The following is a 20,116-nucleotide window of genomic DNA, read 5'->3' as shown; positions in this document are numbered from 1 at the left end:
TCAATAAACTGAGGTTAGAACTAGTATAGCTGGAAAGACACTTGCTTTCCATGGTACTGAATCCAGCTTTGATCCACATGACCTATCATGTGAGCTCTTTGAGGAGAAATCCCTGAGTACTTAGTGTAGCACTTAGTCCTAGCCAGGTATTGCCAAAAATAAAATAGTAAAAAAAAAAAAAAAGCCAAATTTTTTTAACAACAAAAATAAATAAAACTTACAATCAATTAGAAAAAATAACTTTAAATCAACTTTTAAAAAACTAAACAAAATTGAGTTTAAGAAATTTAAAGATTAAATTAAATAAATATTGAGCCTCAAATAAATAAACTAACATAGAAATTGAGGGTTTTAATAGGGGGATATCATGCTCTATACTTGGAAGTCCATACTCCCAAACCTTCACAGTATGTGAGGAAATAATGGCTGAATCCAGCAACAGTACTCTGAAGTGTTGGTCATCTAAACTGCGACAGGCTTATGGCCTAGGGCTGATTACCTGTGCCTATGACCTCAAATTTTCTCTTGCTTATTACATTAAAAATTGCTTGATCTGGCTGTCATGGCCATATATAACAGCACTGCACTGCACCGTCCTCCTGTTGTTCATCGATTTGCTTGAGTGGGAACCAGTAACGTCTCACAAAAAATTGTGAGATTTGTTGTTACTATTTTTGGCATATTGAATACGTCATGGGTAGCTTGCCAGGCTTTGCCCTGCGGGCGGGATACTATCTGTCTTACAAATTCACCTCATAACTTCTTGGTTTAACATAAAGGTGAATTTTTCACAGAGATCACATCTGCTTTCTCTGAAATAATATTGCTCCTCTTCTCCTGATATTTTAGATCAGTTTTTCTCAGTTTAGCCCATATTATCCTCTATGGGAGTAATGGTATTCTATGGTACCACAGGTATTCAAAATAATTTACATAGGGACTCTGGCATGAGATAATTTCTTATTCTTTCTTAATCCTCCTCAGAAATCTAGCAACTGAATTTTTACAATCATTCTTTAATTGTATATTTATAGTTTTAAGAGGTTATTTGACTTGTCTATTGGAGTTTGTAGTTATTAGATCATTTCTAATTTTAGCTATACAAATACTATTGTAGCCTGATTCAAAAGAGGTAGCCTAATTAGTTGTACCTTAATTAGGATAAACCCATTATAATCTTTTATTTAATGTATGAACATTTATTTAAACACTGTGATTTACTAAGTTGTTCATAATAGAGTCATTTCAGGTATTAGATATTCCAATGCCACTCTCGATCCCAATACCTTCCTTTCAGAAATGTTCCCATTATCCACCCAAACTCCCATTCTGCCCCCTTAGCAGGTAGAAAACAATTTGCTTTATATTGCTTGTCATAACATATATCTCAGACGTTCAGATTATATCTAACACTAGAGAAAAATTATTTTTGTACGATATTATATTGGTAGTTTTTGATTTATGATATGTTGTTCTGAGACAAAAAAAGTCATTGCCTGAGATTTTCATAGAATTATGAAATTTTTAACTACTAGTCTATGGACTCCAGAGCTGTATAAATGGAAAGACTCAGCAAAATGACATTACAGCTGATCTGTTTGCAACAGAAATAGGTGGACATGGGGTACTGGGTCTTCCAAAAAGGCTGGGACTCAGCCCACTCCTCTCCAGAGAAGACTACAGAAGTCAGGGTCAGAGACCAGGCCTCTCTGGTTTGGCTCACCTGTAGCATGTCTTTCAAAGACTCTCTGAGGCAGTCTTGTTGCTGGGCCATTTCGATGTGGGAGCATGGAATCTGACTTTTCACAAGTATCATTTTGGAAACTGTGATACATTGAAACTCATAACCCTACTTCTTTGTCATTTTGAATTTTCATGGTCAAGCTACTCACTCTTTAGAGATTCTTGACTTCTAGAACCAAAATTCATGTTGTATTATCCCATAAAATTATGCAACAGGCTGGAGAGATTGTTTAGCAGGTGGAGAACTTACCATGCATGCAACCAAACTGTGTTTATCTCAACATCACGTATGTTCAAACCCACCAGGAATAATCCCTGAGACACCTCAGAGACAGGAGTAAGCCCTGTGCATGACTGTGTCCTCAAAAGAAATCTCCACCCCCCAGTCTCTCTCTCCCTCTCTCTCTCTCTTTGTCTCTCATACATATATATATATACATATATATGTTTGTGTGTGTATGTATATACATATATATGAATGTCTTTCAAAGTTCTATATAGTTATTAATTCAACCTATTGCCAATAACTTTACGCTCATAAATATATGAGTCAGGCCCCTCCAGTGTCGCCAGCTTACTCTTCAGGTGTGTGACCCCTAGAGGTGTCGCAACCCTGCACCCACGCCCATGTTGGCCACCCAGATCCTAACACTTCCCAGCGTCCCAGGACCAACATTCGGCCAACCGAGGCTGCTCTTCCAGAGCTGCCCTTCCAGTGCCACCAGCTTGCTTTTCAGCAAGATGGGAGTACTGATAGTGAACTGGAAGTTCCCACCTCCATACTACCACAACAACATGAAGAAACAGCGGAAATCCCCACCATGAGGAGAGAATGAAGAAAAGAGTCCAGAAGCCTCAACAGGGGTTACTCACAAAAACGATCTCTCTGATGAACAATTCAGAGATGAGATCATGATGATGTTCAATGAACTCAATAAAATGGTGTAACAGACGTCTGGTATATTAAAGAGGACATAAAAAAAAAAACAGTGGAATGGACAGCTAAGAAAACATAGAAAGAAATGACAGTAGAAATAAGAAAGCTACAAACAGAAATGTCACTAACAAAGGATTCGGTAGATGAAATTAAAAAAAAATACTCAGTGGGTGCCCTCAACAGTAGAAAGAATACAGCCTAAAACAGAATCGTCCAGTTTGAAGATGAGCTACAGGCAAGAAAGCTTACAGGCAACAACAAACAATGGGAAAAGACCTCAAAAGAGCTCTAGGGCAAATCAGAGACCTTGGGGATAAACTCAAGAGGAACAAGTTAGAATCCTCAGAATACTAGAAAGATAGGGAGGTAACCCCAGTGAAAAAGCAACAGTTTAAGATATCATTACTGAGAAGTTCCCAGAGCTGGAGAATGCAGACTTCCTGACCCAAGGAGCCCAAAGGATGCCATCAAAAAGAGATTCTAATAAAAAGACTCTAAGACATATCATAATCAGAATGACAGATACCACAGATAGACACAATACTGGAAGCAGCAAGGTCAAAAAAGAAAATCATATACAAAGGAGAACTCCTTAGATTTTCAGCAGACCTGTCAGAGGAAAACTTCCAAGCCCAAAGACAGTGGTAGGATATAGCAAAAAAACTCAATGAAATGAACCCCTCACCAAGTATACTTTATCCAGCTAACCTCTCACTCAAACTTGAAGGAACAATATACTATTTCATGGATAAACAACAACTCAGGAACTACATAGACTCAAAAGGACTGACAAAAGAATTTGAAACCAGGCAGAAGGAAAGAAATAACAAAACTTAGAGCAGAAATTAATGACATGGAGACCCAAAAAACAATTCGAAAGATCAATGAAACCAAGAGCTGGTTCTTTGAGGAAATAAAGAAGATTGATAAACCATTGGCAAGACACACAATGAAAGAGAGAGTGAGAACCCTAATAAGCCGAATCAGGAATAAAAAGGAGGATAATCATAACAGAAACCTAAAGAATTTCAAAAGATCATAAGAGACTACTTTGAAAGTCTGTACACCACAAAACATGAGAACCTAGAAAAAATGGATAAAATCTGGAATTCCTATAATCTCCCAAGGCTGAACCAAGAAGAGTTGAAATATCTGAATAGTTCCATTATTATCAAGGAAATTGAAACTATAATAAAAAGTCTTCTCAAAACCAAAAGACCAGGTCCTGAGGAATTCACTAGTGAACTCTTTCAAAAATTTAAAGTTCTTCTCAAGATTTTCCAGGAAATTGAAGAAACAGGTAAAGGTAAAGGTAAAGGCCCTCCCGTTGATCGTCGATTTGCTCGAGCGGGCCCAGTAACATCTCCATTGGAGACTTTGTTGTTACTGTGTCTGGCATATCGAATACTCTCGGTAGCTTGCCGGGCTCTCCGAGAGGGGCGGAGGAATCGAACTCGGGTCGGCCATGTTGGCCGCTTGTAAGGCAAACGCCCTACTCGCTGTGCTATCGCTCCAGCCCAAGAAACAGAAAATCTCCCAAACAGTTTCTATGAGGCACATATCTTCTTAATAACAAAAGCAAACAAACTGCAAAAAAAGAAAATTGCAACCCGATATACCTGGTGAACACATATGCAAAGATCCTCAACAAAATATTATCAAATAGAATCCAACAACTCATCAAAAGATCATACACCACGATGAAGTAGGATTCATCTCAGGGATGCAAGGGTGTCTTAACATTCAGAAACCAATCAGTATAACCCATCATATCAACAAAAGAAAAGATACAAACCATTTTATCATATCAATAGATGTAGAGAAAGCATTTGACAAGACCCAGCACCCACTTATGATGAAAACTCTCACCAAAATGGGCATTGAAGGAACTTTCCTCAATATAGTCAAAGCCATCTACCATAAGCCTATGGCAAGCATTATCCTCAATAGGGAAAAACTAAGAGCCTTCCCCCTAAGATCAGGGCCAAGACAATAATGCCTATTCTTACCACTTCTATTCAATATAATACTGGCAGTACTTGCAATAGTGGTCAGGTAAGAAAAAGATGTTAAGGGCATCCAGATAGGAAAGAAAGAAATAAAACTCTCACTATTTGCAGATGATATGATACTGTATTTAGAGAAGCCTAAGGCCTGAACTAAAAAGCTCCTAGAAACAGTAGACTTGTATAGTAAAGTTTCAGGCTATAAAATCAATACCCAAAAGTCTTTGGCTTTCATATACGTGAATAATGAGAGAGAAGAAAGTTACATGAAAAAAGCAATCCCCTCACAATCATTCCACAATCTAGTACCTGATTCCAAGGTACTAGCTTAATGAAGGAGGTAAAGGAACTGTACAAAGAAAACTGCAAAATACTACTTCACGAAATAAATTTGAGGAAATTGATACATATCCCCTGCTGAAGGATTGGGAGAATTAACATTGTCAAAATGGCAATACTGCCCAAAGCATTATACAGATTCAATGTGATCCCTATAAGGATACCCATGAAATTTCTCAAGGAAATGGATCAAACACTCCTGAAATTCATATGGAACAACAACCTCCCATGAATCACTGTATCACTGTCATCCTGTTGTTCATCGATTGCCTCGAGCAGTCCCCAGTAACGTCATCTTCCTCCTAGCCCTGAGATTTTAAAAAGTGCCACATTCGAGACTCTTTCAGGGTCAGGAGAATGAGACCCATCATTGTTACTGGTTTTTGGCATATTGAATATGCCATGGGGAGTTTGCCAGACTCTGCTGTGTGGGCAGGATAATTTTGGTAGCCTGCCAGGTTCTCCAGATTAAGAACTAGATAATAAGATATTTTGTGGCTGCGAATGCAGCAGCGCACTTCCAGGAGCAGGGTTTTATAGTCTCTGGGACTTTATCGTTGAAGGGATTACACGGTGCCGGGGGAAGTTGGTGGGTGTAACACCTACATACTGGAAGATGGGGTATCTCGGTGGAGGAGGCCCCAGTCCCAATCCGAGAAGACTTGGAGATCTATGCCCTGGGTCCTGCACATGTGGGTTCCTCTGCCGGTTCCTTAATACGTGAGGCTTGTCCGAACTTGTGGAGAGTGGTCTTAAGCATGGCTGTGGCTGGAAAAGTGGGGATCTGGATGGAGGAAGCCCAGTCCCAATTGACAAATCTTGGAGATCTTAGTCATGGGTCCCACATACCGGGTTTCCTCTTTTGGCTCCTTCATGGGTTAGGCTTGTCTGAGCATGTGGAGAGTGGCTGTGAGTATGGCTGTGGTTGGGTTCTGTAGGATTTCAGCTGCCCAGGTTCTGCTTGGGGTGGGAAGGAAAACTCAACCTGTACCCCTCTGAGGGGGCCCCAGTGAAGAAAGCCTGGTGTGGGGGCAGGAGATTCTATATTGCTCTCTTCTGGGAGCTTTGTATTATAGTCTCTGGATCTTGGTTGTTGATGAGATTACACGGGGCCAGGGGCAGTTTGTGGGTGTGACTGCCAAGCTACTGGAAAAAAGGGGATCTGGGTGGAGGAGGCACAGTCTAGATCCAAGAAGGCTTGGTGATCTCAGCCATGGGTCCTACATACCTGTGTTCCTCTGCCAGTTACTAAATCCGTGAGGCTAGTTCAAGCATGTGTAGAGTGGCCTTGAGCATGGCTGTGGTTGGGTTCTGGAGGTTTTCAGCTTCTGGGGCGCTGCTTGGGGTGGTGAGGGAGACTCAATCTGCCCTCTTCCAAGGAGCCCCGGTAGAGACAGCCTTGTGCAGTCAAGAGTCAGGCGATTCTAACAAAAATTAAAAAAATAAATATCTGAGTCATAAAATAACACACTGAATGATATTTTGGTCATTAAAATGTCAGAATGTTAAGAAATAGAGCAACTGTGAAGTAAATCCATTTTAAAAGTGAAAAAGTGATATATGGAACTTAGAAGTATCAACGTATATCAAGGAAATGAATTTTTATGAGGTATCAATCACACTATAAATAAAGAGATATATTTAATAATTAGTTTGAAAATCCTGACTTTTCAGAAAATCACATTTTCTCTTATAAAGAGAAGAATGTTTTATTTTGAGTACTTAAGTCTATAGACAACAGGAACTGGTAGTCAAATACTACCTATCTCAAGCAAACTTCATAAGAAAATTGCTGCTCCCACTGATACTCCTCATTTAAAGAACAATGCATTCTTCAATGACAGCAAGAGTATATTTATGCCCTGATTTATAATATTCATGTTGCTCAAGACATTTAAACTATAGTTTAGCTATAAGGCATTTGGGGAGAGGTCATCGGGGTTACACAACAATATAGAATGCCATGTCTGAGAAAGGAGGGACTTGGATGTTTGACATTATGGTCAGATCTTACCATTAGAATCTAAGATTTAAGAATAACACAGTAGGTAAAACTACAGAAAATAAATGTTCTGAGCTTAATTTCTAATTCCCCATTTCATTGGTGTATAGCTTCTTCAAGTCTTATTTTTCTTAGTCTTAATATGTCCTATAAAAAAACACTTTTAAGACTAAATGAAATACTGCATTGAAAACACCAATCATGGTATATTTTTTATAAATTTGGCCTGGTGTTTATTGTCAATTTTTCATAAATGTATATCTCAATCATGAAGATAAGAAGTACTACAAGAGATACAGTAAATTTTTTCAAAGCTAAAAATGTGAAGTTTAGAGCAAGAAAACAAGACTTCAATTTCTATCAGGAATTTCAGTCTTTTTCGACGAATACAATATATTTCAACAACAAATATCTATTTCATATTCCTTACAGTAGTGAAAACATGTTCAAGTAGAAAGCAAGGAGCAATTAAAAATTATCAAAGGTATAAAGAAGACAAAGAAAAATACCTAATTAGTTTGGTACATCAGAGTTGAGTTAAGTACCAGCGCTAGAAAACTTTATTGTTTGGAAATGTCCACATTCCCAGGGGAATAAGAGAGACTTCTATAGGTTTATAATTCCCCAGTAAACCTCTTTAAATAACATTTGGAAATTCAGGAGATAGTTTGGGTTTCTTTCTCCCCCACACTCCAAATGATGCTGAAGATAGTGCTGCACAAGCAACGTGAACGTTCTCTATTCTATCAGCCAGAGATGCTCTTATTCTGCCTACGAGAAGTAACACTAGGACTTTGGTTGATAAGTCTCTGAATGGATATTTATCTAGAGAGTAGGAGTCTGTCATCACCAGTATCTTCTGGAGAGACTGACACCTGGTGAGAACTATAATTTTTATTTTTGTGTTTTCAGGAAGAATTAAAAATCGTGATATCCACTTAAAACTATAGATGTGTATATTACACATCTAATTAAATAGAATCTCAGGCCAATCATTTAACCGTGTACATGAGAACTAGTCACAAACTTTTCTGGCTCTATGTTATATTTAAAATTTATTTTTAAATTTACAAGTTCAGAGTATTTATAAGCATAGATATGTAAGCTAGATATGTAACATATAGATTACATAGATATATAATTAAATCACATATCTATGTTAATAGAATAACAATTTAGATGTTATCAGTACTCATTAATATTTGATATAAGAAATATTTGGAAAGTGTATTTGACGTCACTATTGTTAAAAATGAAACATCTGATCTGTCCATTGGCACTTCATTTATTCTTTCTAATGCTTTCACATAACAGGATTCACATTCTCTTTTCCGCAAATATTTTAGGTTTGAGAGGCATATAAAGAATACTGCTTTAGAGGTATTGAGAGTCAAGTATCATTCATAGTTTATTGACATACCATTTGGTACTTCACTAATATTCTGTTAACTTAAAAATGTGATATATGTTACAGAACAGCCCTTCATTAAAGAAACACTTCATTTAATTTTATAGCTATAGTTAATATTGAAATAGTTTGATATTTCTACATTCAATTTATCAGATGCATTGTAATAAGGAAGTCAAATACATTGTATTCGCTGTAGTAATGTTGACTCACTCTATAAATGAACTCAGTCAGCATGAATTTATAAATATAAAAATGCTTTCATAAAATATTGTAAAAATTAGAGAAGAAAATTTTTAAAATTCATCCATATTAGTGCATCAAAATTCTAGTAGCTATATAAACGAGCAGAATTTCATTTTGAATAGAGAAAAGGATCTGAGAAGAGAATAGAAATCCCAGGTTATCATGTAAAAGATTATGTTTGAATAGATAGACAAAAATTAAGTCTTTTATTGTTTGTTAAACGATGATATTGGGTCACTTTTACAATAAATTTGAGGCTTTGGTCAGGGAAGATAATTTATAATTGAATTTTATCCTATTTAAGAATGATTAATCTAATTAATATAGAGATATAGCTACAAATAAAATTACCCAAAATTACTGACATATGTAATTTAAAAAATACAAAATTTTTCTTGGTTTCTTTTTGGGTCACACATGGTGCTGTTCAGGAGTTTTTCTGCTTCTCTAGGCAGAGTCACTCCTAATGCTGAGGGTCACATGGTGCCTCGAACCCAGGCCTCCTACCTGCATGCCAATCTGTTGAGATGTTGCTCTGCTCCAACCCACGGTAATTTGAAAGGTAATCTACTTCAAACTTTCAGATAATCTTGAAAATTGTCCTCACTTTAAGGTGAAAACTGAATTTCCTATTGTTTTCAGAATGATTATGCTATTAGAATGCATTTTGTTGCAAAAAGAGATAGGAAAGAAACTTTGGGCTATGGGGATACCAGGGTGGATTATGATCAGGCAGATTCTCAAGAGAAGCCTGAGTGTAGAGAGAAAGTCCAGGAGAAGCACTGAGACTTCTCGGGCAAACAAGGTGCTTTCAAGAGTGTGACTACCTAGAAGGAAAGGTTGTAGAATTTTCTAGGGCCAACATGTGCAACATATGTTTCTTCCTATAAGAGTATGTAGACCTAAGTTGATATAAACATTAGTTTAGAGACTAGGAAAATGGGTAAATGATGTATTGCCTTCTATAAAATTTACCATTAATAAAGATTTTAGTTTAAAATTGTGCAGTATGTTGTTGAGTCTTTAACCTAATTATGCTGTATAGAAAATCAGACTAGGGCTGAAGTGGTAGTACAGCATGTAGGTTGTTTCTTTTGTACTTTGCAGACCTGGTTTTGATCCACAACATTATATGTGATCCCTTGAGCCCTGCCAGGAGTGTTCCGTGAGCACAGAGCAAGGGAGCACTCAATAACTCTTGCCTGATAACCACTGGGTGTGACCAAAAAAACAAAAAACAAACAAAAAACAGAATTGTACTTAAGTCTGAGCATCTTTTCCTGAACTTCTAGATGATGAGATATATAAATTGTCAATTAATAATGGATTAAGAGATAGCACAGCGGGTAGGGCGTTCGCCTTACAAGCGGCCAACATGGCCGACTCGAGTTCGATTCCTCTGCCCCTCTCGGAGAGCCCGGCAAGCTACCGAGAGTATTTGATATGCCAAACACAGTAACAACAAAGTCTCCAATGGAGACATTACTGGGCCCGCTCGAGCAAATCGACGATCAACGGGAGGGCCTTTACCTTTACCTTTAAGAATATACTATGCTTATGAGGTATTCAAATTTCTCGATACCATCTGAATGTAGATTTTAGTAAATGTTTACATTAAAGTAGCTTTGTTTTATATACACTGTGTTAAAAATTATATTAGTTTACTCTTGTGGGCCAGGTTGATTAAAAAGTTATATGTGAGAACACTGTGGTGATGTAGTTAATTTCATGACCTATAATGTTAGTAAAAGAAAGTAGGATTTATACCAAAAAAGTTGAATTGTTGCTTATTTTTAATTAACTATCTTTAGTGTATTATTGAGTAATAATATTTTACTAACAGCATATGAAAAATTTGAGTATATTTCTAATTAGTTTCCTTTACTATTACTTCAAGTGTATTTGCTAAACTATGATATGAACATTGCATTTTCTTTTTTTATTCAAAATACATCCTATTTATTTCCAAAACTTCACTTTTCCACTACTATCTCGTTCCTGTTCTCGAACTCAAGCAAATGTGGAAAATCACCCTGCTTACAAAGCAAGGTCAGGGGAGTCCAATGCATACTAAATGAAACAGCGAAATAAAAACATAATGACTGAGACAATGATAACTGCTTCTCATTGTCTTTAAAATCATGGTTAATCACATCCATTATGATTCCCAGAAATGCAGAATTTCTAAATAGTTCCTGCACAATGAGTTCCAAAATCATCCATAATGTGTCAGCAACTTAACAAAGGGTGCCAGCTGATTGGCTACATAAAATTCCACATACTCTCCTCTTCATGTTCTTATTGAATTTGGATGTGCTTAAAATGTCTTTAATGTCTCTGTGAACTTAGTGTAGGGAGCCAGAGTGGGGAGGAATATTGTATTGCAAAAATAACCCTATCAGTTCACTCACTGCTGCCCAGAGGACCTTAAAGCTTGAACAGTCCTCCTGTGTGCATTTGTTGCTTTGTGTGTTGGTTTGTCTCCTTCTCTGCTATAGCTCAGAGTGGATATAGGTCAAAGGTACAAATAGATTTTGCTTGATTGTGGTAAATTGCCACACCAGGCATCAGACTACATTTGAGTAGAGTTCCTTTCTACTTCATTTTTAATTTACTTATTCATTTTTCTTTGGTTTCTTATATTATTGAATGTAGGGATTCAGTTCCATATTGCCATGTAGGTCCCCTGCCTGCTGCACTATCTCTCTGACACTAATCTTTTCTCTTAAAGAATGAATTTCCTACAGTTACAATGGGGATGATAAGATATAGCAGCAGTTGTTTAGAAGGTTATAGTAATGTAGCACTGTCCTCTCGTTGTTCATCAATTTGCTCGAGCGGGCCCAGTAACGTCCCAAAACAAATTCTGAGACTTGTTGTTACTGTATTTGGCATATCAAAAACATCACAGGTAGCTTGCCAGGCTTTGCTGTGCAAAGGTTATATAACTAGATTTATTGCTTTCAGTGGCATAATTGAACTTGAAATTGCTTTGAATGATATGCTTTTAAATTTCATTTCTAATTTTAAATTACACATATCAACATCTGCGTATTCATTACATTATATATACCTGGCTTGGCATTCTGATTGTGCTATGTTACAATATATAAACAATTCATCTTACAATTTCTACTTAACTCAATTTTCACAAAATTAGTGAAGGAGAACTATGATTTTTTAAAACCATTCAGAATCTGGATCTTTTCCTGTTTTATTTGAGGATCATGTATTCCTGTTATCAGAGATGTTATAAGACTCGTCCCTTTTCTTACTCTAGAATAGTGTCTAGCAAAAAACAAAGAATAGTTGTATTTCAAAGCAGGATCAGTTTGTGTGTTATAAATTTCTTATTAAAAATAATCTATTTAGTTAGTTAGGGTTACAGTAATTTCTATATTAGTGTTTGCTGCTGATAATGTTACTCTAGAACCCAACCAACATAGTGTCAATAAACCTTCTGGATGGTTCCAGTATGCCCTCTTCCTCATGCCCTTGAAGAGAAAGCCTTGGCAGGATTGAAAATTCACATATTACAAAAACTCTCAACAAAATGCAAGTTGTAGAGATCTACCTGAATATAGTAGATTTACAAAGGCCAGAGCAACATTATACTTAATGGGAAACAGTTAAAGAAGTAAGATCATACACAGTGCAAACGTGTTTAATTTTACCAGTATTACTTAAGAATGTATTGAAGTTTACTACAGGAAGAAGAAAAAATAAATAAATAAAACAGATTCAAAATCAGAAATTCTATATATATATATGGCTATCCAGAACTGATGTATATTGTACACAGAAAAACCAAAATATCTTTTAAAAAAAGTAAAAAAAATTAGTGTCAGACCATAAAATAATTGCATAGATATGTTATCTACTTACATGTAAACAAAAAATATAGAAGATAAGGAAATAAAAAAGAAAAAACCCATTCACAATGACGTAAGAAAAAAACTCAAGTCTCTAAAAATTAATACAATCCCTCTTTGCAATTCATTCAAGCAAATTATCCTTAAGATTCAAATTGACTAATGACATATAATTATGTGTCAATGTTATCACAAAAAAGTTCATGGAAGGTAAGTCCGTCTTATGCTATTTAATAACATAATCCCATCACACCCTTGCCTGCTTTTTGTACTGCCACATTTAACAAATCTCTAATTTTGCATCTCAAGTATTAGAGCATAAGGATAATTTATCCTATACATAAAATGTACTATTGGTACATGTGTTAATAAAAAAGTCAATTTTGTATCTTTTATTCTTCTGTTGCAGATACTATACACATATGCTGGTAGTTTTGAGCTCCTGTTTGGAAATCATGCAAAATCAAAGTTTTGTAACTGAATTTGTTCTCCTGGGACTTTCACAGAATCCAGATGTTCAGAAAATAATATTTGTTATATTTCTGTTTGTCTACATCGCAACTGTCAGTGGGAACCTGCTGATTGTGGTGACCATCCTGAGCAGTCCAGTGCTCCTGGGCTCCCCAATGTACTTCTTCCTGGCTTTTCTATCCTTTCTCGATATGTGCATCTCCTCTGTCACTGCTCCAAAGATGTTTGCTGACTTTCTTTACAAAAAGAAAACAATCTCCTTTGGAGGCTGTCTGACACAGGTCTTTGTTTCACACTTTTTTGTTGGGACAGAGGTGATTGTCCTCACAGCCATGGCCTATGACAGATATGTGGCCATCTGTAAGCCCTTGCACTATACTTCCATCATGAACTCAAGACTCTGCTGCATTTTGATTGGAGTAGCCTGGATGGGGGGACTTCTTCATTCCATTATACAAATTGCCTTTACTTCCCAGCTGCCCTTCTGTGGTCCCAATGTCATTGACCACTTCATATGTGACTTGTTCCCATTACTGAAGCTTGTCTGCACTGATACTTATGTCTATGGCCTTTTGGTGGTGACCAACAGTGGATTCTTTTGCATCCTAATCTTCTCCATGTTGCTTGTGTCCTATGGAGTCATCCTGTTCTCTCTGAGAAACCACAGCACTGAAGGACAGAGGAAAGCACTCTCCACCTGTGGATCTCATGTTGCTGTTGTGGTTATGTTGTTTGTCCCATGTATATATGAATATGCAAGACCTCCAATTGTTTTCTCCTTTGATAAAATGGTGGAGATATTCTACACCATGTTAACTCCTCTGCTAAATCCTATAATTTATACTTTTAGGAATAAGGAAGTAAAGAATGCCATGACCAAATTGTGGAAAAGATTAATTGTTTTGTCTGATAAAAAATAAAAAAAAAATAGACCATTAACTACAGAAAGTAAAATATCTTGTAAAAACATCCAATCATCTTGGTGTCAACTTTCACTGACTGTTCTATTTGAAAGAAGCTAATGCAATAAACAACATGCGTTAAAACAGTTAGGAAGGGTGTTTTCACTATTTGGAACATCACCTCAGAGTTCTATCAAAGTAGAAAACTAAAACACTGTGAGGCAATAAATATGTTTATGGATAAGTAGCAACACTTAGTAATTTTTCTAAAGAGACCATTTTCACATTTCATAATTGTCTAGGGAATTTTTATCCTTGAAAATTTTATTTATCTTATTTCCTAAGAAAGGAATTTGTTTAAACACTAAAATGATGCATTCAATTTTCCATTTTCTGCGCTTTTCTGGAAAGTCTCTGCACTTCATCTTCAAGCTCACTGATTCTGTCCTCAGCAGCTGTTACTCTGTTGCTGAGGCCTTCCACTGAGTTTTACGATTCGCCTGCCAGGTTTTTCAGATATGACATTTCTGTTTGTAATTTTATTTGTATTTTCCGCATTTCAACTTTTAAGTACTCTTGTATTTTATTGGTGGTGTGTTACATTGCTTCTTTTAGCTCCCTATGCATCCTCAGTAGCTCCCTTTTAAATTCCTTGTCAGGGAGGTTGTCTAGTGCTTCATTAGTGTTGGGGTCTTCTGGTCTAGTCTCTTCACTAACCAAGCTTGATGGGCTTTTGCATTGCTTTCCTATTGTGACCTGTGTGCTTTAATCATTCACACTCACTGTTACTATTGTGTTTTTGGTGCAGCTAATTGCGTTGAGGCTAATGACTTATTGGCCTAATGTGTTTTTGGTGGTTAAGCTGCCCTAGTGAAAGTTCCATCTAAGAGGATAACAAATGGTTTTTATGGGATATGGAGGGGGAGAATAACTAATAGCTAATGCAGCCACGACTCTGGGAAGGAGCCCTGGTTGCTGGGTGGATACCTGGATGGGAGGTAGAAATTTATTCCCCCGAATGTTGCTGCTATGGGTGTGTGTGATCCGTCTCAGTTCCCACTCCCCAAAATTCTAGGTTAAAAACTGGCTGGGCAAGGGTCTACTAAGTTCCATGGATCTGGGATGGAGCCATAGATACCCAATACATTCAATTTTCACTGAAGCAATTATCCAATAAAGATTCACATAATTTGAGATTCATAAGCCTTTCTTCGGCTTAGCACGAAGTTCAATTTCTTCTCAATAGCAACTAATTTCCCATTATGTAGTTAATAGACACTATGACATTGACATTTGTAAATGGTTTTAGTTGTGACTTTGTTTTAAATATTTGTGCTATGTAATAATTCTGCAGAAAAATTTAAAATTTACTGTACTTTCTAATTCCTGATTTGTCAAGATTTTTGAAAATTCTTTTTGCTTTCTCACAATTTTTTCTTGGATTTTGGCACAAATAATAATGCACTAATGTATATGCAATTTAGTTTACATAGTATAATGTGTCATAAAGGAAAAATAGCAATGCAATATTGTACAAAAACAAGTTTCCTCCAGTGTCAGATAAAGTTGTAACTTCCAAGAATATCAACAAACTAAAGAAGGATAGTAGTACAGCTGGAAGGACACTTGTCTTCCATGCTACTGAATCCAGCTTTGATCCACATGACCTAGCATGATCTCTGAGCTCTGTGAGGAGAAATCCCTAAGTCCTCAGTCTAGGACTTACTCCTGAGCACAGCCAGGTATTGCCAAAAATACAATAGTGGGTAAAAAAGCCAAAATTTGTTAACAACAACAAGAAAATAAAATTTATTGTCAATCAATTAGAAAAAATAATTTTAAATCAATTTTATAAAAAATTAAACTAAACAAAATTGAGTTTAAATTTTTCAAAGATTAAATTAGGGGGTATGGTGCAGCCAGCAGTTCAATCTGTACCTGTGAGGTGAGTGCATCAGCAGCCTGATGGCAACGTCAGACTTTCAGATACCCCAAAATTGCTGCTGTGCCTTTGGCCAGACCCAAAAACTTGGGGCAAAGTTTACCAAGAAAGTAAACGGCCAAAAGTTAGGTATGTGGGAAACACACCAACAAACCACCTCCGGCTCAGCTATAGAATTGGAGGCATGGCCTCTCTGGTTCCTGATCGAACTGCTTAATAGCCATGATCCCAGAGACTCAGAAACAAATCTGGAAACCCAGCGGCTTTTGGCAGAAATGCATCCTGTTCCTGCAGTAGGTTACTGGCGCTGGGCCACTCCAGGTGAGAATAGGTTTCGTGCCTTGGCCTGTTCCCCCTGGTGGCCTGATGACCATCATCCTCCAGAGGCCACTGGACAGTCAGGTTTGGGCCTGCAGTGACGAGACACACGGCACCTCACCACATGGGGGTGGAGCCGACTCTTTCTCCCCATCCCAACGAGACCCCGAGTCGCCACCTACAAACGGCCTCTCTGGCTCCTGATCAAGCTGATTAATGGCCATGATACTGGAGACTCAGAAACAAATCTTGAAACCCAGAAGCTTTTGGCAGAAATGTATCTGGACTGCATACAAGGTGGCCGCCGACTCAGAGCTTATTGAAAAGCCAGGTATGAGCCGACAGTGACCGGGCAACTGCAGTCTCACAGGAAGGGGGGGTCGGTACCAGCTCATCCTTCACGCCCTACCAAGGTCACGAGTTGCCCCCACGAGCGGCTCTCTGGCACAGCTATGGCTCCAGAGACAAAAGGACTTAATCCAGAGCCTGGAAGCTTGCGGCAGAAAAGGAATGGACCATGCGTTAAACTATGGTGCCATGCCTCCCTGGGAGGGAAAGGGTGTTGCTCCCTTCTGCCTTTTTCCCCCCTGGAAGCAAGGTGGCCACCACCTCAGAGCTTTTTGGAAAGCCAGATATGAATCGGCAGTGAAGGGGCAACTGCAGTCTCATGGAAAGGGTAACGGTACAGGATCGTCCTTCACACCCTACCGAGGTCATGAGTTTCCCCCGACAAGCAGCTCTCTGGCACGGCCATGGCTCCAGAGGCAAAAGGACTTAGTCCAGAGCCCAGCAGCTTGCTGAAGAAAAGTGAATGGACCATGCGTTAAACTACGGCACCATGCCTCCCCAGGAGGGAAAGGGTGTTGCTCCTTTCCGCCTTTTCCCCCCTGTCAGCAAGGTGGCCGCCACCTGAGAGCTTATAGGAAAGCCAGGTACGAGCCGGAGGTGATGGGGCAACTGCAGTCTCATGGGAAGGGGGGCGGTACCCGCACGTCCTTCACGCCCTACCGAGGTCACGAGTTACCCCCCACCAGCGGCCCTCTGACATGGCCATAACACCAGACACAGAGAAACCAATCTCATAATTATCTGGCTCTTTGCAGAAATCCAAAATCGTGGCTGCATGACATTATATGATTCTCATAACCAGCTATAGAAAACAAAATATTTCACAATGCCTTTTCAGCAATTCTGATTGTTTGGGGGGAAATTATAAACAATAATGGTACATCTTTTATCGAAATAGTGAATGTAATCAATGTAGAGAAGAGTTAAGTAGAAATCATCTGCCTCACAGGCATTTGGAGGGGTGGGGGGTATACTGGGGTTCTTGGTGGTGAAAAATAAGTACTGGTGAAGGGAAAGGTGTTTGATTATTGTATGACCGAGACTTAAATCTGAAAGCTTAGTAACTTTTCCCACAGTGATTCAATACATAAATATAAAAAGAAAAAAATTTAAAATTTAAAAAAATTTAAAAAAGATTAAATTAAATAAATTAAATTAAATAAATTTTGAGGCTAAACTGAATAAACTGAAAGAGAAATTAAACACTGTGATTTACTAAGTTGTTAATAATATAATCATTTCAAGTACTAGATATTCCAACACCACTTCCAATTCCAACATCTTTCTTTCACCAATGTTCCCATTACCCAGCCTACCAGGAGTCATCCCTGAGTCACCCCAGAGACAGAAGAGACAGAAGTAAGCCCTGAGCATGACCGTGTCCTCAAAAACATATCTCTACCTCCATATAAATATATATATAATGTATTTATATATATGACTTTCAACAATCTATTTAGTTATTAATTCAAACCTATTGCCAATAATTTTAAAAAATTGTAGATTTACAATTTTTTGTGCTTGGGTTTGATTATACAATGATCAGATACCCATCCCTCCACCAGTGCCCATTTTCCACCAACATGGATAATATCCCCCCCCACCCCCATCCCCCCATCCCCCCCTGCCTCTGTGGCAGGATAATCCCCTGTGTTCTCTCTCTCCTTTTGGGTGTTGTGGTCTGCAAAAGAGGCATTGAGTGGCAAACATGTTCAGTCCATAGTCCACTTTCGACATGCATCTCCCCTCCTGGGAGGATCCTCCAAACACCCTTTATTTGGTTTTCCCTTCTCTATCTGAGCTGCCCTTTCCTCTAGAATGCCCGACTGGCCACTAAGCTATGGAGTAATCCTCCTGGTGCTGATCTCAGCTATTCTTGGGTATTAATCTCATATTTTGTTACTTTATGTCCCCCAGATGAATGCAATCTTTCTATGTCTATCCCTATCTTTCTATCTCATTTCGCTTAGCATGATACTTTCCATGTTGTACCACTTGTATGTAAATTTAATGACATTATCTTTTCTAACAGCTACATAGTACTCCATTGTGTAGATGTACCAAAGTTTCTTTAACCAGTCATCTGTTCTTGGGCATTCAGGTTTCTTCCAGTTTCTGGCTATTGTAAAGAGTGCTGCAATGAACAAACAAGTGCAGATGTCACTTCGACTATACATTTTTGCCTCTCTGGGATCTATTCCCAAGAGTGGTATTGCTGGGTCAAATGGGAGCTCAATTTCTAATTTTTTGAGAATCGTCCATACTGTTTTCCAGAAGGGCTGAACCAGTGGACATTCCCACCAACAGTGAAGGGGTGTCCCTTTCTTGCCACATCCATGCCAGCATCGGTTGCTGTTGTTCTTTTGAATGTGCGCCAGTCTCTGAGGTGTGAGATGGTTATCTCATTGTGGTTTTGATCTGCATCTCCCTGATGATTAATGATGCAGAGCATTTTCTCATGCGCTTTTTTGCCATTCGGATTTCTTCTTTGAGAAAATTTCTGTTCATTTCATTGCCCCATTTTTGGATGGGGTTGGATGTTTTCTTCTTGTGGAGTTTAACCAGTATTTTGTATATCCTTGATATCAACCCCTTGTCAGATGTGTATTCGGCAAATATCCTTTCCCATTCTGTAGACTGTCTTTGTATTTTGGTCACTGTTTCTTTGGAGGTGCAGAAGCTTCTTAGTTTAAGATAGTCCCATTTATCTATCTCTGTTTTCACTTGCTCAGACAGTGGCGTGGCATCTTTGAAGATACCATTAGCTTCAATGTCATGGAGGGTTTCCCAACTTTGGAGCGATAGCACAGCTGGTAGGGTGTTCACCTTACAAGCGGCCAACATGGCCAACCCGAATTCGATTCCTCCGCCCCTCTCGGAGAGCCCGGCAAGCTACCGAGAGTATTCGATATGCCAGACACAGTAACAACAAAGTCTCCAATGGAGACGTTACTGGGCCCGCTCGAGCAAATCGACGATCAACGGGAGGGCCTTTACCTTTTTACCTTTTACCTTGTCTTCAATGTACCTTATGATTTCTGGTCTGATGTTGAGGTCTTTAATCCATTTTGATCTTACTTTTGTACATGGTGTTAGGCAGAGTTCTGAGCCCATTTTTTTGCATGTAGCCCTCCAGTGATGCCAGCACAATTTGTTAAAGAGGCTTTCCTTACTCCACTTCACATTACTTGCACTGGCTACATGCCTATTGCCAATAATTTTACATTCATAAATATGAGTCATAGCATAACACACTGAATGATGTTTTGCTCATTAAAATGACTGTCAGAATTTGAAGAAATAGAGCCTCTGTAAAATAAATCCATGCTAAATTTAAAAAGTGACATGCAATTTAGAAATATCAAAGTATATCAAGGAAACAAATTTTTATTAGGTAACAATCACAGTTCTAGTACAGAAAATTCTTTAATGATCAGTGAAAAAAAATTCTGACTTTTCTGAAACTTCTGACTTTCTTGTCTTATCGCTGTTACTGTCACTGTCCTCCCATTGTTCATCGATTTGCTCTAGCAGACCCAGTAAGAACGTTTCATTTTGAGTATTTAAGTCCATAGATAACAG

The 20,116-nt window shown here is 38.1% G+C and overlaps 1 protein-coding gene across 1 annotated transcript; it reads left to right on the top strand.

The window, feature by feature from the left end:
• The first annotated feature begins 13,005 nt into the window (after positions 1–13,005).
• On the top strand, positions 13,006–13,944 carry LOC130045167 (olfactory receptor 4C15-like). Its single transcript, XM_056137870.1, has one exon. The coding sequence runs from the start codon at positions 13,009–13,011 to the stop codon at positions 13,942–13,944; it is 936 nt and encodes a 311-aa protein (XP_055993845.1). The 5' UTR covers positions 13,006–13,008.
• Positions 13,945–20,116: the final 6,172 nt, after the last annotated feature.

This window comes from Sorex fumeus, unplaced genomic scaffold (genome assembly GCF_029834395.1).
Source record: "Sorex fumeus unplaced genomic scaffold, SorFum_2.1 ptg000007l, whole genome shotgun sequence".
Classification (NCBI taxonomy): domain Eukaryota; kingdom Metazoa; phylum Chordata; class Mammalia; order Eulipotyphla; family Soricidae; genus Sorex; species Sorex fumeus.
The sequence above is the reverse complement of the archived record's forward strand: the minus strand, read 5'-3'. Positions and strand labels throughout refer to the sequence as shown.